The following is a 25,384-nucleotide window of genomic DNA, read 5'->3' as shown; positions in this document are numbered from 1 at the left end:
TTAAGTCAGATGGAAATCTATATTGTAAAGGAAGAATTGTAATACCCGACAATGACGACTTGAAGAAAGAGATATTAACAGAGGCTCATTGCAGTCCGTAACGATACACCCGGTTGAACAAGTCAAGAACAAAGAGATTAAGACTTTGAGATTAAGTCAGATGGAAATCTATATTGTAAAGGAAGAATTGTAATACCCGACAATGACGAACTTGAAGAAAGAGATATTAACAGAGGCTCATTGCAGTCCGTAACGACCCGGGAGGAACCAAGATGTATATGGATTTGAAGAATCGATTTGGTGGTCAAGGATGAAGCGAAGCATCACCGAATTTGTGTCTAAGTGTTTGATATGTCAACAAGTCAAAGCCGAGCATCAAGTTCCATCAGGATTATTGCAACCACTTTTCATTCCTCAATGGAAGTGGGAAAATGTTACGATGGATTTTGTTTCGGGGTTACCCTTGACTCGAACAAAAGAGAATCAATCTGGGTAATTGTTGACCGATTAACTAAGTCAGCGCATTTTCTCCTGTTAGAACGGATTTCTCTATGGAAAAGTATGCGGAGCTGTATATTAGAGAAGTTATTAGATTGCATGGAGTACCTGTTTCCATAGTCTCTGATCGAGACCCTCGATTCACTTCTAGATTCTGGAAATCTTTGCATGGAGCGTTGGGGACTCGTTTAAAATTTAGTACGGCTTTTCATCCTCAGACTGATGGGCAATCAGAGAACTATTCAGATATTGGAAGATATGTGAGAGCATGCGTAATGGAATTTAAAGGATCATGGGAAAAGTTTACCGCTGGCAGAGTTCGCTTACAACAAAGTTATCAGTCTAGTATAAAGATGGCCCCATATGAAGCATTATGGAAGAAAATGTCGTACTCCATTAAATTGGTATGAACTCAAAGACAGAAGTGTTCTGGTCCGGATTTAATTCAAGATGTAGAACAGAAAGTTCGAGAAATTCAGCATAACCTCAAAGTGGCCTCTGATCGGCAAAAGTCCTATTCTGATCTAAGAGGAAAGAAATTGAATTTCAAGTTGGAGATAAGGTGTTTTTAAAAGTGTCTCCATGGAAGAAGGTGTTGAGATTTGGTCGGAAAGGAAAATTGAGTCCTCGGTTTATTGGACCATATGAGATTGTAAAGAGAGTAGGACCTGTAGCATATCAGCTAACTTTACCACCTGGGATGGAAAAGATACATGATTTTTCACGTTTCAATGCTTCGAAGATATAGATCTGACCCTTCTCATATCGTGACACCAGAAGAGATTGAGGTTCGTCCTGACTTGACTGAGGAAAAATCGATTCAAATTTAGCACATGAAGTTAAGCAATTGAGGAACAAGACCATTCCTTTGGTCAAAGTGTTGTGGAGAAATCACAGAGTAGAAGAAGCAACGTGGGAGCGTGAAGAGGATATGCGACATCAATACCTTATTTGTTCGTGCAATGAAAATCGAGGACGAATTTTCTTAAGGGGAGAGATTTGTAACATCCTCCATGTCGGGTAAGTGATTAATTTGCAAAGTTTCAACATTTGGTGATTAAAGTAGACATTATATAGTTTAAAAATAAAGGTTGGTAAATATGAGATTAAGGTGAGGACCAAATGGTCATTGGTAAGGAATTTTAATTAAAATAAAATATTATGAGGTATATGAGAACCCACGTGTGACTTTGGTTCCAGAACTCTCCCATTTCTTCTTCCTTCTTCCTCATTTTCTTCTCTTCCTTCTCTCAACGTGTGGCTTGCAATTATAGATACCGAGCCTACTCGAGTTCGGGAACAATCTACAAGTAGAATCGATCGAGGAAAAGGCAAAGAAGTATAGGTGAGTGCATATGCATAGCATGAATAGTAGTATTCAGTTCTAGACTTGTGATAAGTCTAGATTCCTATTTTGACATATGATTACATTCCATATTATGATACATGACATGAATTTGTATTAAATGTATTACATGACATGAATTCATATTATATGTATTACATGACATGAATATGCAGAAAAAGTTATATGCACTATGTGATAAAGGTATGTAAATGATATGCCTATGTGTTAAAGGTATGGAAATACTATGTCTACGCTCGATATGAACTACGGGAATGTATAAGCCCATGTTATGTAGATGAGAACTATAGGTATAGTTGGCATGCCAAGGGTAGAGGGTATACTCGGTTCTTTAGGACATATGTATCCTTTGGAACCTGTGAAGTCTTGAAAGACACATACTTGATCCATATAAGATATGATTCTTAAGGAATTCTACGTGGTCCTTATGGACATAATTCTACGGGCACTTCGGTGCAATTCTACGGGCACTTCGGTGCAATTCTACGGGCACTCGGTGCATTTATACGAGCTGTGGTGACAGCATAGTGCACAACCTCACATTACTCAAATACCTTAGGTTCAATATGCTATCATGGGCCAATAAACTTATTAATACAAAATAATGAATGTTACAGTCATCCGCTTACAGGTATGGATATTGATGAAGTATACTACATTGATTAGTTACATGTTTGCATCTCATCTCATATGATCCTGACATTTTCATTACATTACATTGCCTTATTATTGTTGCCTCACTAAGTCGATGACTTAGCGTGTGAGTGTTTCACACGTAGGATCCGAGGAAAATAGAAGAGACAGGTGAAGCAGCTTGACAGTATTACTCCTGCAACCATCAGATCAGAAGCAACTTAATCAGTAGGTCATTTTGTTATGTAAATGACAGTTGGCATGTAATTAAAGGGTTAAGTTGTGTATGCTCTGAATTTTTGTAAACATATTACAGTATGTATATTATTGTTTTCTTAATATAAGTTCAAATATTTTACTATTATTTATTAAGAGTTGTGTTTTAAAGTCAATGTAGTATCTCTGACTCATATCCGGGTCGGGTATGGGTTGGGGGTGTTACAATAGGTCTACATAATTTGTCGACACTTTTAAATGATGTGTCGATACTTTTTGCCAGAATGAATGCCCAAAAGGGTGAACTCAGAAAGTGTCGATACATTTATAAAAAGTATCGATCCCAAAAACATCGAAACCGATAATTATAATGTAATAGGTAAATTTACAATGTAACCGGTATAAATGTATCGGTTTTGTGAGAAAATAGGTGAACATAATTTATCGACACGTTTTAGATTTGTGTCGATACTTATAAATAAAACGTTTTTTCTTCATTCATTATTTATAATGTAACGCTACAAACCCTAAATCGATAAACCCTCTATTAGAAATACCAGCGTTCATAACAGTTACGATCAGTTATTCATGTGGCAAACACTTTTTTCACTTCTTGTGCTCGATAGGTATGTTGTCGAAACCCTAATTTTTAAAAAAAATCTTCGGAAAGAGGGGTTAGGTTTTAAATTTTGCTATTTGTGAATGGTTATAGGTTGCAAGTTCAATTTTTGTTTGCGAAGATGATGACCTTCAAATGGAGCCCTAGCGTATCAATATTGAAGAAAATCGAAAGCGACCAATAAGTATCAATGTATTCAAGTAATTGTTCTCGAAATGGTAATTGGATTAAAATATTTAGTCAAATTTAATTGATTCAAATCTTTACAGTCTTATTGAATGCGAAATGATAAAGGAAACTCATAATCATGTTGATAACATAGCCAATAAAACCCCTTGCAGGGTCTAAATGGTAAGCTAGGAATTGGTAAGGCAAGCTTCATTTGATGGTTTAGGGTTTAGAGCCCTCCAACGTAAGGAGTTCATGATTGAATATTACATTTAATAGTTGTATTCAGTCGTTGAAGAACTGTTCTTAATTTTATATAAGGATAGTTTTATTGGCTATGCAGTCAACATGAGTAACCTGGATAATCCCAGTTACAGAACTGACTCCGGCCATGATTGCGGGAGACTATAGTCTACATATTGTTTGGCATTTATGTGATGATGCAGATGAAATATTAAACGGTCTCGTAAGCCACAATCAAAATAGACTAAGAGAGGAAATTTTGTTAATGTATGGTTAATTTTGTATAAGTTATATACGATTTATAATTTTGTATGTGAATGTAATTATGTATGAGATGAGAAAAACTAGCAATAGGTTGTTATAAATGTTTCTTATACACAATAGGAGTCATATTGATACTTATGATATATGGAGATCGTTGTCATCATGTGCGGGACTGAATGGCCATTCTATTTCGTCTTCGAAAAAATCAGTTGATCTAGGCTGTGTGCTTGTATTCAAATTGATCTTGACTTGAGGACATGTTAGTTTGTTATGTCCCTCACCGTTGCAGTACCCACATCACCTAATTTTCTTCTCGACCTTGTTCTTCAAAACTTCTTTTTGCTTGCGTTGTTTTCGTTGAGGGTCGCGAACGTTGTTTTACTACACTGCTCTGGTTGATTGAATCATTCAAACCAAACGAGTTTTCAAATTCTTGTATTAGTCTTTTCATCTAATCTCTTGCAGTTTTGAAAGACGTGTCTGTCTTTGATGCAATATAGCATAACCTACTTGACGTTGAACGTAGAACATCGAACCTTGCCATTTGTATCACTTCTGGAGGCACATTCAAGTCAACATAACTGGGTGCAGAAGCCTTCGCATCCTTAGTCCACCTACTTTGAATCAAAAGTCCCGGGAAAATATGTGTAATCCAAGTGCTTCAAAATGTGAAGTTGATGGTGACACGGAAGTCCAATGGTCTCGATTTTTTTGCAGGAGTAAATTAGGGTTTTCGTACGAGAATCAAAACTAATTTCAAATGTTGTATTTTGTCAAAATATAATGTTGACATTCATATGATAAGGACTAAATCTCTTCCTCAATCCGGTACAATGTCTCCCGTTGAAGTTCATCTTGGAACGCACAAAAAGATTCGCGGGTAAAAATCTCAGCAGCATGGTTTTCAAGTTCGACCAATTTTGTGATCTGGAAGGACTTCGTCTGGGAACTTAAGTAATCAGCTTTCAACTCGTTCATACGCATTCTATTAATTCCATCTTCAATTGTACGAACAACATCTAAATATGTCTTTATTGTGTTTCAGTGCAATCGCTAGTGAAGCATTCATAGACTCGCACCTTTATGTTGAGCGAATATTGGCAAAGAAATGACCAGTTAGATATGCTTGTGCCCATACATGCTGAGTATTTCCCTTCTCAATCACCCATGGATGCTTTTCGACGTTGAATTCTGAAACAACCGAACGCCATTGAATATCGAATTCCTCAGTTATCCACCAGGAAGCCATGCATTTTGAGAATGCTTTTGTAAATTTTGGGTCACCAATGTTAGCTTGTGCATTGCGAGAAGATGGCAAGAACATAATATGTGCTTAGCATAAGGGATAATAGATTTGATAGCCCTCTGCATTGCCCTATTCCTATCGGTGACAACTGAAAAGGTGATTTATTCATCATGGCTTCTAAAAAATTCTGTAGCACCCACTCGAAAGATTGGAACGTCTCGTCAGCGATTATGACAGTAGCAAACACAATTGTGTTATGGTGATGATTGACACCGACAATAGGCATAATTGGTCGACCATACAAATTATCTTTGTACGTTGTGTCGAACGCAATTACATCACCGAAGCATGTGTAATCTGATCTCGATGTAGAATCCGACCAAATAAGATTATGCAATGCCCCTGATTCTTCTACCAAGTATGTCATAAAAAACCCGAGATCATCATGTTTCTTATAATCAAAGTAAGCAATAAGCGCATTCACATCCCCATCGACGATTTCCTTTGCTTTACCTCTTTGAAGTGCATTGTAGAGGTCTTTATGTGTAAATCCAACATTATGATAGCCCCCTACCTGCTGTGTTAAATAGCTCATTACTTGTGACGTGCCAACACCGACCTCTTTCAATGTTGTTATCTCATCGATAACAGCCTTACTTATAGCTCTATTAGAACGCATAAATGGTGTCATAGCAGGTGTGCACAATGCATTATTATGTTTATGATAAGACTTACTTATAACCCAAGTGATCGTTTGTATTTGTTGTTGTAACTACGACTTTAGCCTTGCATCCTATTCTTGTGACTGGCGTATGAGCACGTTGACGATCAACAATATTGTCTTTTGATACTCGAAACCCTTCTTTGGTACAACAAAATTCTTGTATCTTCAAATTCCATTCCACGTCAAGCCGTGTTGTTCCCTTACGTGCACTAAACCCATATTCCTGTGCGAATCCCTTGTAAAAGTACCAAGTTTGATCACGTGAAGAGTAGAGCTGACCAACCAATCTGTCAGATTCATCAACATTATGTACTTCATGGCATTCCTCGGTTGGCTTAACATTGTCTACATCAGTATGATCCATGGCAAAAATTTTGTTATGCAAGTTCAGTGCAAGTTCAGTGGTCCCAGAGTTAATGGAGATGTAAGTAAAGGTTCACTCATCATGTTTCAGTCATGCTTTCAATAGGATGTGGTATTGGTAGTGGTAGTTAAAGGGTGGGTACAACATTAAATTCGCGTGACATATTTAGGTGTGTACAATAACTACCTAAATATATGTCGATACATTTTCTAAAAGTATCGACCCAAAAAACTTGGAAACCAATAATTATAATGTAATAGGTAAATTAACAATGTACCCGGTATAAAAATATACCGGTTAATTAGAAAACATGTCAACATAATATATCGACTCTTGTGTAATTTGTGTTGATACTTATTGTCCAGAATGAATGCCCAAACGGGGTGCACGTATAAAGTGTCGATACAATTATTAAAAGTATCAATCACAATAAAATCGAAACCGATAATTATAATGTAATATGTAAATTTACAATGTAACCAGTATAAATATATCGGTTTTATGAGAAAATAGGTCATCATAAAATATCGAAACTTATTAAATTTGTGTCGATATATTTTGTCCATAATGAATGCCAGACGGGTGCACTCATAAAGTATCGATACATTTTTAAAAAGTATCGATCCCAAAAACATCGAAACTCATAATTATGATGTAATAGGTAATTTTGTAATATAACCGATATATTTATACCGATTTTATGTGAGAATATGTCTACATAATGTGTCGAAACTTTTTAATGTTGTGTCGATACTTTTTTCCAGAATGAATGCCCAAAAGGGTGAACGCATATATTATCGATACATTTATAAAAAGTATTGATCAAAAAAATATCGAAACCGATAATTATAATGTAATAGGTAAATTTGTAATGTTACCGGTACAAATATACCAGTTTACTTATAAAATAGGTCAATATAAGCGCTACTTATTACATTATATAAGCGCTACCTAATATGTTATTGTACTTGATAATATTTCCGGTTAAATACATATTTTATTATATAAACGCTACCTATTACATTATATAAGCGTTACCTAATATGTTAATGTACTTAATAATATTTCTAGTTAAATAATATAATATAACCGATCTAAATTTTAATCGATTACTTATTTAACCAATCACAACTTATATTAATCGTTTTTTAAACGCCGCATAAATTACTAAAAAATATTCATCGTCATTAATTAACCTTAATTATGCGATAACGATCAATATCTATCCAACGTACCCCTTTATCCGCACCGAATCAAATACTTGTTTAGTTCCCTAGAATACCCTCCCAACGTTTAAATGATCGACCGGTTGAGAGTCGCAGTCATTAAATGGAAATAGAAAGGGTATGATCGTAACATCGACGAGGCGCCATGTTTTTAGCTCCCTGCCCTGCTGGAAAAAAAAAGCTGTAAACAAGTGTTTCTTAAAAATAAAAAAAAGGAAAATTGTCTGAGAAACGGCACTGAAGAAAGCTTTAAGCAAAGGACCTTTTCTCGTCTTCTTTAATGGCAGATCTCTCATTTTACTGACTTGCATTATGAGTTTACGGTCTCGTTTTTTAGTTTGCAGTTGAATAAGTGATCGGAGATGCTGGACGGGATCTTTGGCCGTGGTTTTGCCTCCAAATGGTTTTTATAATCTCTTCGAATTAATGGGCTGTTTCTTTTCTTAATTTTTGGAAAATCAAATTGATGAGAATTTTTTTCTCTTTCTTTTTTCATTTGCAGCAAATCATTGATAAAACTGATAAAGAGTCGGATCGAGGTGATAAGGAGGAAGAAGACTGCGACGCTCAAGTTTTTGAAGAAAGATGTAGCCGATCTGCTCGCTAATGGCCTCGATATTAATGCTTATGGCAGGGTAATTACTTTTTAAATTTGTTATTTCTATTTTTAATCCTTTTAGTCAAGTGTGTTTTTCGTTCTTTCAAAAAAAATTTAAAAAAAAATATAGAATGATAATAGCATTAGCGGAAGACTAAGGTTTCAAGTTTGCTTATGTATTTTTGTTCAGACTTTTTTGAATGTTTGAAAATTGTCAAATTTTGTTTTGAAGTAATATAATTGTAGACGTAAAATTATAAGCGACTATTGTGCTAACTTTTTGCGAGGTTGAAACAGGTGGAAGGATATATTGCTGAATTGGTCCTTTCATCTTGCTACGATTTTGTCGAAGAATGCTGCGATTTCGTGTGGAAGCACGTTTCACTTCTGCAAAAACTAAGGTATGTGAAGCTCTATTGTTTATTCCTTTAGGTAGAATTTATGTTTATATTCATTAAAATGGAGGAGGATGAAAATGAAAAGCAAGAAGTCTGAATAAGATTAGCATTCAACAACGCTGCAAAAGAAACATAATTTTTTTTATTAATTTAAGAAACTAAAAATCATTTTCTCTCTCGCATAAACCGCATAAATATTTTCTTTCCACTTTATACAGTTATATCTTCATCCAATGCACTGAAATGATGGATAAAGTTGTCTACTCTTGTGTTTAATACAATGTTTCTACTACATATTGTGTATTAACATGCGGCTGATGTAGATGGTAATTACAGAGGGAATGTTAAATGCAAGATTTAGTTGTCATTCTTCTTTCTTGATCACTTCCTCATTTTTCCTCTTCTTTTATCATATCAATTGGCTATTGTACTTTTGATGCTCGGTTGGATTCGTTGTTGAATATAGTAACACATTTAAATGTTGCTAATGATAACAAGAAGAAAAAAGTTGCTTATTTTCTTCAATTAATTCGCAGAGATTGCCCTGAAGATTGCAGGGAAGCTGTCTCATCTCTAATGTTTGCTGCTGCAAGATTCTCTGATTTGCCAGAGTTGCGTGATCTTAGGCAAATATTTCATGAAAGATATGGAAATTCCCTGGAATTATTTGTCAATAAACAGGTAATTTTCGTTTATCTGTTTCAAAAAGAGATTAATTTATGGTTGTCTGTGCTTTTCTTTGACCAATGTTATAAAATTTGATGATAGCTTATCGAGAATTCAGCATCAAATTCTTTTGCAATGGAGAAGAAAGTCGAGGTGATACATGATATAGCATCAGAGTTTTCCATAAAATGGGACTCCGATGCTTTCAAGCGAAGAATGTGTAAACCTAATGTGATTCCACAGGTATGCTTCATGTGTTTGATCTTTACTTTTTAGGTATTCTCATTGAGCTTATCCGTACGGTGTCCGCAGAGTGAAACTCTTAATCTTTGGCATTGTAATGCAGGACCAACATAAAAATCATGGCTCTTTCCCTGTCAGTGGTCATAATCATAAATCAAACGGTGGAAGAAGTGCTGATCCACGAGAGGAAAAATTTAAAGTTCCATCTAAAGAAAAACTTGAAGTGAGAAAAGCTGGGCACAGATTGGGAAACTCCAAGGAGGAGGATGCCTCAAAAAGGGATGAGATCGTCCTTCCGCCTAAACAGCAATTAATTGTTGATGAGTATCATCAGCATCATGGTAGGGATCAAGCTACTGCAAGGAAGGAGACTCGAGACACACAGTTACAGCAAAAACAAGAAGTATCTGCTGGTAAGCTTGACTATTTTAACGGGAAGGATGATGTTGCCTTGAAAACAGCAAGATTAAGCAGTTCTTCACATGGGAAAAGAATGGAAAGAGCTGATGATGGAACCAAACTAGAAGATGGTAGGCAGAATGGTATACCTAGAAGATATAATCAAGATGTTCTACCCGAGAGAAAGCCAGAGCAAAGTCCTAGTTATGCAGATCCTTGGTCAAAGAATCGTGACATAGACCAGTCCACTGCTGATAACTATGGTTTTCCAAATTCAGCAAGAAAAACTCAGGAGGAAGACGAACCCAAGTGGAAGTCCCACTTTAATAGTGGCATCCCCCCTCCTTATGTTAAACCCAGTAACAAACTGAAGGATTGCAGGCATGCTGCTGCTGATTTGGGGTCTTCACTTACTGCTTCTGGCTGCAATGGGGTCTCTGCTGATCGAACAACTCATGACAAGAATCCGGTTAATAGGACTGATAAGTACCAAGAAGGGTTATATCGGCCTGATAAAGAGGGTCAGGTAATTCCACCTCCTGCTAGGAATAGTCATGATCGTGATCTTGAGAAGGATTATTACTATAATCATGATGGAAGTGATGCTCCTATACCAAGACGAAGATCATCTAGAAGGCGACATAAATCATCTTCCAGTCATACTGAAGTCGATAATGCCGAAGATGTTGAATCTACAAGGAGTAGAAGACCAAGAAGCAGGAGAAAGGAGGATTCAAGACGAGGGCTGCAACTTTTATTTGATGATGAGCAGCATAAAGATGACGAGGAGGAAAGGATAATTGACAATCTGTTGATACATTACAGTAAGAAGCCACCCTCGGGTGCACAGGGAATGATAAGAAGAAAGTCTAAAAGTCGTCACGCACATCATAGGGGAAGCGATGCGGGTGATTGTGAGGCTCCTCGGAAAGCAAGCAGGGATAGATCCGATGATATGTCGGAGACAGTTTCCCGTCCAGCCAGATCAGTATCTCTCCCTTCTGCACAAACTGATGAATCAGAGGGAACCAAGGTGTATGCTCGTGCTGCCTCCTTTCAGCCTGATAGATCGAACGCGGCTCAGCATGTGCATCCGAAGTTACCAGATTATGATGATTTGGCAGCTCACTTCGCGGCAATGAAAGGCAGATAGAGCTTTTTTTTAAAAACCACACTGAATCATTCCTTTTTTTATCTAATCACCTCGAATGCATTGCGTCAATACTAAAACTTCCTTTATTTTCATATTTTACCTTGTATAATATGGTCAAGGGCATTCTTATACTTTACATCAACTTAAATGATATTTACCTAATAAATATTAGTTATCATTTATGTAATTTATCCTATATTTTAACACTTTCTCTTCTGATATTTCCTGTCATCCACTAGTGGCTGAAGTATTGGTCTTCGACCATGGAACTTTGCAGGTCTTTTAACTGTTTTTAGTCCTTTGTAGCCAGAGAAAAGTCATGATGATGCATCATCAAGTTTATGTTGCAGTTACTGAAATGACCACATTGGCCATCTCAGAAAAGAACCTAAATACTTCATTTACATTCCCAAGGTCCTAAGTCTCACCAAGATTCCCTCCAATCTACTTTGATTAAACTTTAATATTAGTCCTTATATATATCAATTATGGGGGCTTGATTCCACTAAAACAAGGTTATTCCAATTTATTCAATGATTCGGGTTTGAGGTCTTGAGAAAGTAATAACACTAAATATTTGATATTAGAATATTATTGTCTTTATGATAGTACTCATGCTTGATGAAATTAGTTTATACATAGGTTTAAAAAAGTAAATCTATGATTTATGTATAATATAGGGACTAATGAAAGAATTTTTCCATCCAGTTTTCTTGTTTGCATTAAAGGACTCCACTGTTTCCCGCCAAAATAAAGCTTTTATTACCCTTTAATTACTGTCCCTCTTTCACTCCCATCACAATCAAGGAAATAGTGAAAAAAAAGGTAAAAAGAAAACAATGAAGGGGGCATCCAAAGTCATAATGGGTGCAACACTAGTAATGGTGGTCACCCTCGCCGTTGTTTTAGCTCTAATCCTAGTGTTGCTAGCCGAGCTCTACTGCTCTCTCCTACTCCGCCGCCGCCGGAGCCGCAGTCAGCTCAAACACACCACTGCCGACACCACAACGGCCCCTACCACCCCCACCATCACCGAATCAACAACCAGTCCCCTCAGTAGCTTCTATGCACAGGGAGTTCTTCATGCACCTATGGACTTCCTCTTCCCTGCAACTGCAGCACGCCCTGAAAATGTTCAAAAAGATAACAAAATCACTTCTCTTCATCATGTCATCGAACTCCACGGCGGAGAATCGAACACAAGGCCTCATCGGATTGGGATATTGTCTCCCACGTCTCCGTCATCTTCCTTTGCAGCTTCCCCTAACAATGCTGAGGAAATCTCGGTTCAAGCTTGCAGTGGTAATTCAGGTCCCGGGGTGGAGGATTTGGTTTACATATCGAATCCAATGTACGTTAACGATGTTGCGCCGGATACTCCATTTGAGACGCCGGATACATCGCCTTCGCGTTTGGAGAACGGTGGTTCATCGGGAGATGAAGAGAAGGGTTGTTTTGGAATCTATTCACCTCCTCCAATTACACCTCCATTGAGTCCGATGAAGAAGCTTCCGGCACAGGCTTGTTCTATCCCTCTAAGAGATGTCGGGTCTTTAGCTACTTCGGCCAGTGAGTCGAATTGTAATAATGGTCTTTCGTCGTCTTCATCAGGCTCTCCATGTACTTCGCCTTCATGGTGATCTTAATTAGCCTCTCTTCTTTCATAAAAAAAAACCCAAGCGAGACAAGCGTGCCATTGATAACTAAAATTCCTAGGTTTTCTTTTTACTTTGCAGAAATGCTTTGTTTTCATTTGTTTTGTCACTGTGGTTGGGTGTTTTTGCAAAGTTGAACCTTTTCTTTCTGGGTTTGTGTTCTTTTTTTTTTTTTTTTTTTTGGGGGGGGGGGGGACTGACCGATGCATGTGATGGTGCAAACAGACAAACAGCACAAGATGACCAAAAAATCTCTCTGTTTTTGAGGGGCCTCGAATGGTGATTTCCATAAGCATTAAAAGACAGAACACAAACTTGTCACTCTGCAAGGCTTTATCCCCGCATTATATAATATATAACATGTTTTTTTGGTTTCTATAAGCTCTACATAGGCGTAGGGTAAAGAAGCTTCAGTTGTCCGAAACTGACTCAATTTATTAATCATAGATTAGCGCGCACTCATTCATGTAATCACTATATAATAATTTATACACTATTTTTATCAATTTAACTTTATTTTAAAATAATTTAATAAATATAATTATTTACATTTAAATTTATTATTAATTTATTATTTTTTATGTACTATCAAACCAATTAAATTCATGGATCAAAGTAATAATTGGATAATCACATTCTATCATAAAACATCAATAAATTAATGTTAAATTATTATTATACCAAGAAAATAGTATAAACATTATATATAACGTTTATGGGAGAAGATCAAGTAATTTAGGAGAATATATATTAAATTAATAGAACTAAAATCAAATTGACAGAATGTATGAATTTTGTGAACTAAAATTATTATTATTTTATCTAATATTTAACGGTCGATGATCTATTTATAATAATATTTTAATTGATTTACTAAATTATATTGTTTGAAAGAAAAAAGTGAGAGTTTGTTACCGAACACATAGGTGAGTGTATTTGAGCCTATATGTTTTCACGAATCCGCAAGCCTAGGAAATGTGTTGTGTGGGAGTCTTGCGATCTGCTATGCAATCGCATTCCGGTGGGCCGAGAAGGCGCGGCTTTTGCCAACCTCTTGGCTGCGAGAATAAGAAACAAGTTGAGATGATCGAGTATATTTTACCCTTATTTTTATGATTGATGTAAGACAACAACAGAAACAAAGGAAAAAACATATCCGATTCTATCGTCGTCACAGCATGCAAACGCCTCATTCTGTTCAACAAGAAAAAGAGGAATTATTGAGAAGGTGAGGTCCAAATCCCAATTATAGTACCACTCAGCCATCATCTAAATATTCCTGCTATGCAAACCATAAACGTAACCCATCATCCAAATTTAATTTAAATATTTTTAAAACTATTTAATATGAAGAGATCTTATGGGAAAAAAATTTGGAAAACGGCCAAACTAGGCTTAATTGAGATGAACAGAGGGTGAAGCTCCCCAAGAGGAAAGGGATGTGGATGAGGCTGAGCTGTTAGAGATGAATCCGAAACCCATGCTAGTTGTTCACTAATCCATGTGTCCCTTTCCTATTTCGTCATGAAAATGAAGTATCTAATCCTAGAGGGGGTAACTGGTAACTGACACATATCCTATAATCTCATATCTCTAGTATACTAGAGATTGAATGAAAAGACAAAAACATAGATAAAAAAACAAGGCAAAATATACTAGAAGCCATTGAATTATATTTTAATTATATTTTAGACATTAGAATTTCAAAAGCTATAAAATGATCATTAAATTTATGAAACTGTAATAAAATGATTTTTATATTTTTTATGGAGTTATTATGAAATGAATGTTATAAAAGTTAAAACTTTTACACAACCCTAAGAGCGACAAAATTTGAGTTCTTTACCCATCTTGCCCTATATAACTATAGCCTAATCGCTTCACCAAGTTTGCCCCTTCAATTGCCTTGTTTCTCTCTCTTCTATGCTACATGGCTTCCCGTGGAAACATTGCAGTGAGCGCCTCCCCGAAAGGCAGCAACAACGCCTCCGAAGCCGCCAACTCAGGCAGAGGAGGCCAATGTTTGTGCTCACCCACCACTCATCAGGGCTCGTTTCGATGCAAATTTCATCGGTCAACCTCTTCGTCCTGGAAGATGAAGCGATCCCAATCCATGCCCGCTAGTAATAGCTCTGTCACTTCATCTTCTCCCAAGTCTGTTGAATCTACATAAACCTTAAACAGATGTTATGTATATAAGCACATATAGGTGTGTTTTTTGTATTTGATTGGGATGTGATTATTAATGAAACAACTTTCATCAGCAAGAGCTTTGCTTCTCTTGGTTTTTCTTATCTGGTCCGGTAAAGCTCTTTGTATATATGTATGTATCTGTGTAATCGATCATCAAAGTTGAAACAACATGAACTCTTTTATCATCAACACTTGTCTGATTTGATGAAGAAGAAGAATTGATTGCAAATGAATTAGTTTTCTTGAATGGAAAAGACTTTGCTTTATCCAGTAACTGATATGTTGAAATCAAAGGTGATAATAATAGTTATTACTACTATGTATTATAATCTCTTTACCTATCCCCTCCTGGGCTCCAGCTATGGCCTATGAGGATTGTGTTTCTTGGAAAATATCAGTTCAACGTCAGTTTGTGCTTCTTTTTCTCTCTTAAAAGATGAGAGATCTTTATCCACATAAAACTGTGTGGATTTTATTATTGAATTTTTTTCTGGACTGGAACCGGATGGGATTCAGATGGAATTTCAATGGTCTGCAATGGTTTTTGTCATGTTGGAATTTGTGTTTTTTAATGTTAAAATATCAATTTAATAATCGCACGAATAAAACATAAAACCTTTTTTAAGAAAAAAATTAAGATATATAATAATATTAATATTGAAAATACAATAATATAAAATATTTTTAAAAAGATAAATTTTTATCAATCAATATAAAATAAAATAAACTTTTTATCTTCCATTATTTTTTAAATTTTAAATTTTTATTAAATCAAACTCTAACTATTAATAACAAGAAAGAAAGAAAACCAACAGCTTTTGGTTTAGGTATTTGAATTTCCCAGTATGTTCGATGCTAAAAGAGTGGGCCTTTGATGAAGACATTTGAAGAGCATTGCAAACGATTTGAGTTTGACAGATGGTCGCATGCCTTATGTGCTGCTCAATTGAGTCTTCTAATTAAAAATTTTAATTAAGTAATCCATTTGATTTAAGTTGTTTATCAAATTTATTGATATAATAGTTTATAAATGATAATAACTTTTATTAATATGAAAAATTTACACTGATGATTTTATTAACGTAATTATTATATTTATATATTATATCAAAAAAACAATTAAACTTGATAAAGATCAATAAAATATCATATTAAATTTGAAATTGCATGGAAATGGTATATAAATTGTTAGATAGATTGATCGGAAGCAGGGATGAATTTAGAACAAATGTTAAAGCAGGTGACTTTTTAGATAGATTCCATGAAAGCTTTTGCTTTATATCTTGAAAGCTTAAAGTTTAATTATTTCAGCGTCGTTTTGTGCTATTTTGCAAGTGACGCTAAGGGTATGTTTGTTTATTTCAGAATGATTAAGCGTTGAATGATTCAAATGTTGAATGATTCAGAAGCTCTGTATGAATTAACTCTGAATGTGACATGATGTTTGATAATAGCTTTGAATCATTCATAATATACTTCTGTGCTAAATCATTCATCACTGTTTTGTTGAATCAGTCAACACTAAATCATTCAGAGGTGAAAAACAAATGATTCAATTCAGAGCCAAACAAACAACCCCTAATACTGCAAAAATATTTATGTGGCCATTGAATATAGCTTGTGTTAGACGTTGGTCCTTTTTGGTCGTAACTTGCATAAAGACGAAGTAATCAAGATAATTGCACAAGCAGTCACCAAACTATTGCATTTATTTTAAATTTTGTCTCTAAATTTTAAGACATTCCATATGAATCCTTAAACTATGATTCCATTCTATATTAATCTCTAAAGTTTAAAACGTTCTATATTAGTCTAGGCATTGTCATGGTCGGGTTGGAATTTAGACTCATCCGAACCAATCCTAGTATATTTCCCTCCAATCGTTATTGTATCCGACTTAAGTTTAGAGAAGCTACATATGATCCAACATTTTATTTGATTTTTAGGGTAAAAATCTATATTTGATGTGATACAAATATATATATATATATATATATATATATAAGGTAAAATATTGTTATAATTGAAAAGATTATAAAGAGAGGGTTATTATAACAAATATCTCTCAATATATAAAGACAATTATAATAATATTCCGGATGTAATCGGATTGAATTTTTTAACCTCAAATTCAAATATAATCCGACATTTTTCAAAAAAATTGTCCTTAACCTGAATTTTTCAGGGAGGAGGGGAATCTGATATGATCTAAGGGTGCGTTTGGTTCACGAAATGTAAGATTACCAGTGAGAATAAAAGATTACCAGGGAATAGGATTACTGGGAATGTTACATTACTGTGTTTGGCTGGTTTGGCAGGAATGTAAGATTACAGTGTTTTGTTGGAGGAATAAAATATTACTGGAATGTTTATTTTACCAAATTGTCCTTGTTCTATATTTTTTTTTTAATAAGTGAAATCATAAATATTTAAATAAAAAATATTTATATAAAAATTCCATTTGTTGATAATATATTACTTGGTATTTAAATATATCATGTATTATTTTAATTTTAATTAATATAAAATTGTACATAATTTATGTAAAAATATATTAAAATTTTACATCAACATTTAACTAAATGTTTACATTGTGGAAATTCTTCATAGATATTCATAATAATAAAAAGATGTAAATTATTTTTGTTATCTAAGATATAATATTTATTATATCTTCTATATACAATAATTTATTTATTTATCTTTTATATTTATACTTATTTATGCATACTTTATCATTATTATTTATCTCATTAATTTATATTACAAAAACATAATTCAAATAAGTAAGAAAATATAACACTAAAAAATCATATTGTCTATAATTTTATATTTCACCGTCATTCATCATTATCTTTGTTAATATTTTAATAAGTAAGAAAACATAATTTATCAGTAATTGGTTGATGATTTATATTATTTATTCATTCAGTAAGGAATACTTATCTCAAATTCGTGGATTCTTTGGTATGTTTGTATGTTGTAACAAGTTTTTTGTGCATTAAACGTGAATAGCTTCTCATCTTTTCTTTCTTTTATTTCAGGTCAAAGAGTGGAATTTGATGTTAACTATGAACCGGATCAGAAACCCGAACCAAAAGCTCCTATTAATAATTTAATTTTAATAACTGAAAAGTTTTTAAAAAATCAAAATTTATTCCCCTTAATTTGTGTTGTAACATTTTAAGTTATAATTGTTTGTATCGTATGAATACTAATCAATATTGTGGTTTCAATCGTAAATCAATATCAAAATTTAAATAGTTTATTCATCTCGATGGTACAATGTGTTTGGATTAGAGTGCCCAAACCTAAAACTATCTACATCAGACATTCCCCTCCAATCTCTAACCCTTCAAATATGCTCTCTCCAACAGCAGCATCGTCTAGAGAAAACCTTCATCATTCTTGTCAATCAAACATTCAATTTCACATGATTAATCTCAATTAATCCGAATCGAATGATTCAATTAATTTAGTTTTGGCACTATTTTTTATAATAAAAAAAGTAGTCTTATATAATAATATAAGGAAAATCATATAAAATCGGACAAATGCATGGACCTCGTTAGAAAAAAACTTTCCCAAACCTAGTAGAGGAAAAAGAGTCCACCATACTCCTTACCTTAGATAAAAATATCAACAGAACAATCCAATCATCTGGAACCAACAGAATAAAACCAGCAGAGGAGCGTCACTCACCCCAAACCAAGGCAAAATTTTCAATGGTACAACACCCTGCACAATGAATCCACAACCTTCAGAACTGAAAACTCAACTTGGGCACCAGCAGAACAATCCCAAGTTACGATAGAACTATAAAGTCAGACCCACTATTCCTCCCAAACAACATCACTCGAACAATATCAAGATCAAACCTGCAATGCTTTCAATGAAAAAGAAACTTATTCGAAAACTAGCACGTTACTTGTAACTCATATACTACATAACAAAAAGAAGTATAACATTAACCATCAAAAGATTGTACAATGTTCAGACTTACAAAAGAAAATAGCCATGACATTCTAAACGTAATCATATATGTTGACTATATTATATACACACAAATTTCGTCAAGTCAAAAGATTGAAATATACTTGGCTAAGCTACACAAAAAAGTTGGGACCATATTCTAAAGTCACAATCAAAAAGAGATCGACATAATTGTAGAAGGCGACGGTCAAAATGATGGTCTAAATTGACGGCATTCAACCAATTGCTTAATCACATAATCTTGCTTGAATTCTTTTGGCAAAGAAAAGAAGAAATCTACCTTTTGCGCATCATTGCTAATATACTCTTCTGCAGTAAGCATTTTATCAGTGGACAGTCCTTCAATTTTCATGATTTCAGTGAAAATCGACATTCTTCGATCATTTCCTTCTGCCTCTTTTTTCAATAAAACAGTAATATCCTTAATTTCTTTGGTAGTCTCTCGGTATGCAGCACCGAACTTACTTATCTCCTGTACAAGCTCAGTTAACCTATCATCACTTCGAGACCTTTTCTTGCTAGCTTCTTTTTTCATTATAGGGGTAGAGCCAGTAACATCAGATGTTTGGCAAGTTGAAGCACCAACATCCTCTCTTGATTCAGAATCTCTTACTCCCTCTTCTTCAAGTAATGTATCTATAAATGCATTGTCTTCTACATCAATATGTTCCACTACATCAGCTGCTGTCTCCGCTGCTGTTCCTGTAGCTCTTTCTTTTCCAAATATATGAACAAAGTCATCAAAGAATGAAAATGACTTGTTTCTCAATCCAGCAGCAGTTGCATGACTCTACAATATAATAAAATCTCAAATTTAATAAATCTTACAAAGCTAAGTAGATAACAAAGAGTATAGAAAGAAGATAAATTCAATTAAAATACTTACTCTAACCCAATCATCAAACACATCCTTTGGTGCAGTTAAACATTTTTCTTCTTCATTCCAATCGAATCCACTTCCAATATTCATCATTTCAGATAAAACATTATATTGTCTTTTGAGTAGCTTCACTCTAGATTCAATATGTGGATGGGCCCTAATTTGTGATGTTGGAAGCTTAATATCTAATATCTTTTCAAGGTTAGATAGATAACCTGATCTAAATGTTTTGTTAACTTCCTAAAAAGGCTACTTTTAAGGACTTTTTCACTTAAGTTATTGTTTGTTTAAAAGTTCATTTTAGGTATTTTAAGATCATGTAGTTGTATATAGTTGCATTTGTGGTGGTAGTGCTATTTTATTTCTTAATGATGCTACTTGATAGAAAGGTGCAGTTTGTCTATGATGTGCAGGAATAACAAGCAAAAAGGATTCGTTGGGAAGTAATGCCGCGACATCACATGTTGCTGAAGCAGATTGAAATGCCTTGGCATTTCTGGTGCAGAAAATGACAAAAATATACAGTTGTATGAGGACAGCTGTCACTGCACGTGGAATGATTGTTGTAGCCACCTTCTAGAAGACTAAGGCCACTTGGAGAATTAAGTTCATGCTTATGGTGTGATTCTAGGGGTATGAGAGGTATTTCACATCTAACAACCCAATCATTACCCCTAGATCCTTTTATTATAATGACTCCTAAAGGGAGAGAAAGGAGAGAGATGAAGAGACACACGCATAGAGCAGAAAAAAATCAGATTTTTATTTCCTTTTCCTTTTCTTTTTCCTTGGGTTTTCCTCCATTGATTAAGATCCAAGGAGTGGCGAGCTAAGTGCCGAGAGGAGCTAGTGAGCTAAGGTGATTCGTGGTGGCCGAGGAGACCTTCGGTGGCGCGTCGAAGGCTTCTTCTCACTTCCCTTTTTACTACTATTTTTCGATTTATTTGTGGGTTGTAGGAACGAATATTTTCATGACTTTGTGTTTGGATATTTTGAACCCCACCATGAACTAAATTATTTGGTGGTGGTTGGTTTAATGGATGTTTAGACTTTATTTTGATGATATATTTGAGTTTATTTTGGTTCTTTATTTGCTTTGCTTATGAATGCTTCACCATCTAGGCTTGTAAGAGGCATGAAAATGTCCATTTCTTAGATGAAGTTTAGGTATTCGGGAGAAATCTAAGCTAGAAATACTTGTAAGTATTCGAGAGGACCGCAAGTTAAGATCCTCATAAGCAATGTGTTATAGTATTTCCAAGGGACTTTGAACCGGCCTAGGGATATTACAACCTAATACCTTAGATCTCGGGAGAGACTACGATAGGATTTCAACGACTAAAAAGGGTGTTTTTATCAATAGGGTAGGCTAGCCAACATCATTGAGTGAGAGTAGATGCCTTGACATCCTATTCTGCTAGATTCTTTTGAGAACATTTTAGGAAAGCCCTGTCGAGTAAGTAAAGACCAGATAACTTAGATATACATGATAAATAAGTTAAGCATCCTTAGATTAATCCCTGTCATTCATTTCATTGGAAGCTTGTCACGTGAGGATTATCTTCTTTTCATTTTATTTACTGTTATTTACCATCTTTCATTGCCTCGACATTACACCATTTTCAACACTAAACATCTTATCTTGCCACTACATTTCCATCTAATACACCATCAGACCATTCATCTGCATCCATCAGCATGCACATTTTTATTTTGCCATGACATTTGTATATATAAAGACTAACTATACATAGATAGATTAGTGCTTAGTTTTGGTTAGACTTTCGTAATTTCACCCAATCCCTGTGGAGACGATACTCACTCATCACTGTATTACTTGAGCGATTGTGTATACTTGCACATTATTTGCGTATATTTTATAGTACTCACAACACACAACAAGTTTTTGGCGACGTTGCCGAGGATTGACAGCCTGAAGTTATTTAGTTTTGCCAGAGCATTTTATTTTGTCTTGCATTTTTATTTGTGTATAGTTTACTTGATATTTTTTTCAGGTTTATTTAGCGTATACCTAGAAGAAATTCTGAAGAGCCTTTGGAACCGATAGAACCTAAGATTGAAAGACTCTTTAGACAAAGGAGACGTGATCAATGCACTAGAGGAAACATGTATCAGATTGGAAACCAAGGCATTGGTCAGGATGATGGAAATTAGAATGCCGCGGTATTAGGCAATGCTGAACCTGCTGGTAGGCCGCACGTTATTCGTGATCACTTAAATCCGATGCTGGATGATCTGAATCCTGGAATCGTGGCACCCAACATTCAAGCTGCATATTTCGAGCTGAAACTAGTCATGTTCAACATGTTGAATTCCATTGGGTAGTTTGGGGGTATGCCAAATAAAGATGCCTGGCAGCATATTCGTAATTTTCTAGAAGTTTGTGATTCTTTTCGCCAAGAGGGAGTACATGAGGATTTTCTAAAGTTAAAGTTGTTCCCGTATTCATTACGTAACCGAGCAAAAGCTTAGTTGAGTGGTGTACCAGTCGGTTCGATGGAATCGTGGGCTGATCTTTGTAAGAGTTTCTTATTGAGGTATAACCCACCAAACATGAATACGCAGCTAAGGAATGACATATTATCTTTTCGCCAGGGTGTCGATGAATCTATGTACGAGAGTTGGGATCGTTACAAGAGTTTGTTTCAAAAGTGTTCAAATCATGGTTTTCATGATTGGACTCAAGCAGTCATGTTCTATAATGGAGTCAATGCACCCACGAGGATGTTAATTGATGCCTCGGCAAATGGGACATTGCTGGATAAATCACCTACAGAGGCGTTTGCTATTTTGGACAGAATTGCTAACAATGATTATCAGTTTCCTTCCTCAAGACTTGGGAATAGGAGGAGAGCACCTGGAGCATTTGAGTTAGATATCAAGGATTCGTTGTCCGCTCAACTCTCAACTATCACCAATATGTTGAAAAACTTACAACGTTCTACTGAGGTGAAGGAAGTGAAAGAAACTAGCTTGGCATGTCTGTTATGCCAAGGCAATCATCATGAGAGCGAATGACCAAGCAATCATGAGTCCATCAAATTTGTAGGCAATTACAATAGAGGAAACAAAAATCCTTACTCTAACACTTTTAATGCTGGATGGCGTCAGCACCCCAATTTCTCATGGAGAAATCAAGGAACCCACAATGCTAATCAACCTACTCGGCAGCAGAATCACAATGAGTCTCAAGGTTACCAGAATCCTATGTCATGGCATAATGTTAACAAATGAGCTTCAACTTCAGCAAACATGAGTTCCTTGGAAGCTACAATTCAAGAGTTCATATCTACTATAAAGACAATGCTGCAAAACCATTCTACTTCAATTAAAAATCAAGGAGCTTTACTTCATAGTCAAGGCACCTTACTTCAAATCCATAGCTCGTCTTTGAGAGCTTTGGAAGGTCAAGTTGGTTAGATTGCTACGGCATTGCAAGAGCGTTAATAAGGGTGATTTCCAAGTGATACTGAAGTCACTAAAGGGCCTGGAAAAGAGCATTGCAATGTGTTAACTCTTAGGAGTGGAACACAAATCAATCAACAAATCAAGGCTAGTGCGCCATAACATGATGACTCTACTCCCACTACTGAAAGTGGTAAAACTGAATTGCATGACGATACCATTACTGAGAAAGACAAGGAGGAGGGTTCTACTAATGATTCAACTAAGGCACCAGATTCTGATGCCAAGGTAAAAGCAATTCCTACTACTGCAGTTAAGGAAGCGAGACCTCCACCACCCTTCCCACAAAGATTGAAGAAGCATAATGATGAAGTTCAGTTCAAGAAGTTCGTGGACATTCTTGATCAACTCCATATCAATGTACCTCTCTTGGAAGCTATTGAACATATGTCGATGTATGCCAAATTTCTGAAGGAAATCTATACCAAGAAGATGAAAGTAGAGACTATTGCCACGGTAACAGAATTTTGTTCTTTATTGAGTAAGTTGCCGCCAAAACGAAATGATCTAGGCAGTTTTATTATTCCTTGTTCGATTGGAGCTAATTTTTTTGGAAAGGCACTGTGTGATCTTGGCTCAAGTGCAACTTAATGCCAAAATCTATATTCTTGAAGCTTGGCATAGGAGATGCAAGACCCACCTTGGTTGTTTTACAACTTGCCGACAGATCCCATGTTAAACCTGAAGGGAGAGTCGAGGATGTCATAGTGAGGGTGGATAAGTTTGTGTTTCCAGTCGACTTCTTAATTTTGGATTACGAAGTTGATGCCAAGGCACCTATTTTTTTGGGAAGACCTTTTCTAGCCACTGGACGTATATTGATAGACTGTGAGAGAGGTGAACTTACCATGAGAGTGGTCGATCAGTGTGTGACTGTCAATATGTTTCGAACGCTCAAATATATCGATGACACTGAAGAATGCCAATGTATTTCTGAATCGAACTCAGTGATTGAATAAGAGACTGAATATCTTTGCCAGAACAATTTCATTCAGCTAGCAGAAAATGATTATTTGGTGGATGATGAAAGCTTAGTGGAGTCTGACAACTTTTCAATTTTGGAGGAGCAGTCTAGCTTACTACAAGCTAGATCATGTATAAATTTTGAACCTATGAATTTTGATGAATTCATTCCTCCTAAGCTTTCATTATTGCATGCACCTACATTAGAGCTTAAGAATTTGCCAGGGCATCTTAAATATGTTTATTTAGGTAGCGATTAGACTTTACCGGTGATTATTTTCGCTAACCTTACTGCTAATCAAGAGAAAAGTTTGTTAAGTATTTTGATGCAGCATAAGAAAGCAATTGGTTGGACTATGACCGACTTGAAGGGCATTAGTCCCACGATCTGTATGCACAATATTTTGCTAGAAGATTACCACGGTAATTGAATTGAACCACAAAAAAGACTCAACCCTGTTATGAAGCAAGTGGTGATGAAAGAAATTCTGAAATGGCTTGATGCTGGAGTGATTTACCCTATCTCCAATAGCTCATGGGTGAGCCCTGTCCAATGTGTTCTGAAGAAAGGAGGCACGACTGTGGTTACTAATGAGGAGAATGAGCTATTACCCACTCGCACTGTTACCGGATGGAGGATATGCATGGACTATAGAAAACTCAACAAAGCTACAAAGAAGGACAATTTTCCTCTACCTTTCATCGACCAAATGTTGGATCGATTGGCCGGCAAAGCATTTTATTGCTTTTTAGATAGATACTCGGGGTACAATCAAATTGCCATCGCACCAGAAGACCAAGAAAAGACTACATTCACTTGTCCCTATGGCACTTTTACCTTTAGGAGGATGCCTTTTGGATTCTGTAATACCCTGGCAACGTTTCAGCGCTGTATGCAAGCTATATTTTCAGACATGGTTGAGGATTTTCTGGAGATCTTCATGGACGACTTTTCTGTTTATGGGGATGATTTTGAACGATGCCTCGGCATTCTAGCAAAAGTTCTCAAAAGATGCGAAGAGGCTGAGTTGGTCTTAAATTGGGAAAAATGTCACTTCATAGTGACTAAATGCATTGTATTAGGCCACAAAATTTCACACAAGGGTATTGAAATGGACAAGGCGAAGATTGAGGTGATTGAAAAGTTGCCACCACCAACTTCGGTCAAGGGGATAAGAAGTTTTCTTGGA

The 25,384-nt window shown here is 35.5% G+C and overlaps 2 protein-coding genes and 1 long non-coding RNA gene across 3 annotated transcripts; all 3 read left to right on the top strand.

Moving 5' to 3' along the window:
• The first annotated feature begins 7,764 nt into the window (after positions 1-7,764).
• Positions 7,765-25,226, top strand: LOC120192358. Its single transcript, XR_005522769.1, has 3 exons — positions 7,765-7,903; positions 23,319-23,322; positions 25,217-25,226. It is a non-coding gene; the product is annotated as an uncharacterized LOC120192358 (long non-coding RNA).
• Positions 7,915-11,030, top strand: LOC120192356. Its single transcript, XM_039195148.1, has 6 exons — positions 7,915-7,970; positions 8,070-8,202; positions 8,463-8,566; positions 9,100-9,244; positions 9,332-9,472; positions 9,576-11,030. The coding sequence occupies exons 1-6, from the start codon at positions 7,930-7,932 to the stop codon at positions 11,022-11,024; spliced, it is 2,013 nt and encodes a 670-aa protein (XP_039051079.1). The 5' UTR covers positions 7,915-7,929; the 3' UTR covers positions 11,025-11,030.
• LOC120192357 lies at positions 11,749-12,664 on the top strand. The gene has a single exon (XM_039195149.1). The coding sequence runs from the start codon at positions 11,864-11,866 to the stop codon at positions 12,662-12,664; it is 801 nt and encodes a 266-aa protein (XP_039051080.1). The 5' UTR covers positions 11,749-11,863.
• Positions 25,227-25,384: the final 158 nt, after the last annotated feature.

Source organism: Hibiscus syriacus, unplaced genomic scaffold (assembly GCF_006381635.1).
Source record: "Hibiscus syriacus cultivar Baekdansim isolate YM2019G1 unplaced genomic scaffold, ASM638163v2 tig00116974_pilon, whole genome shotgun sequence".
NCBI lineage: Eukaryota > Viridiplantae > Streptophyta > Magnoliopsida > Malvales > Malvaceae > Hibiscus > Hibiscus syriacus.
The sequence above is the reverse complement of the archived record's forward strand: the minus strand, read 5'-3'. Positions and strand labels throughout refer to the sequence as shown.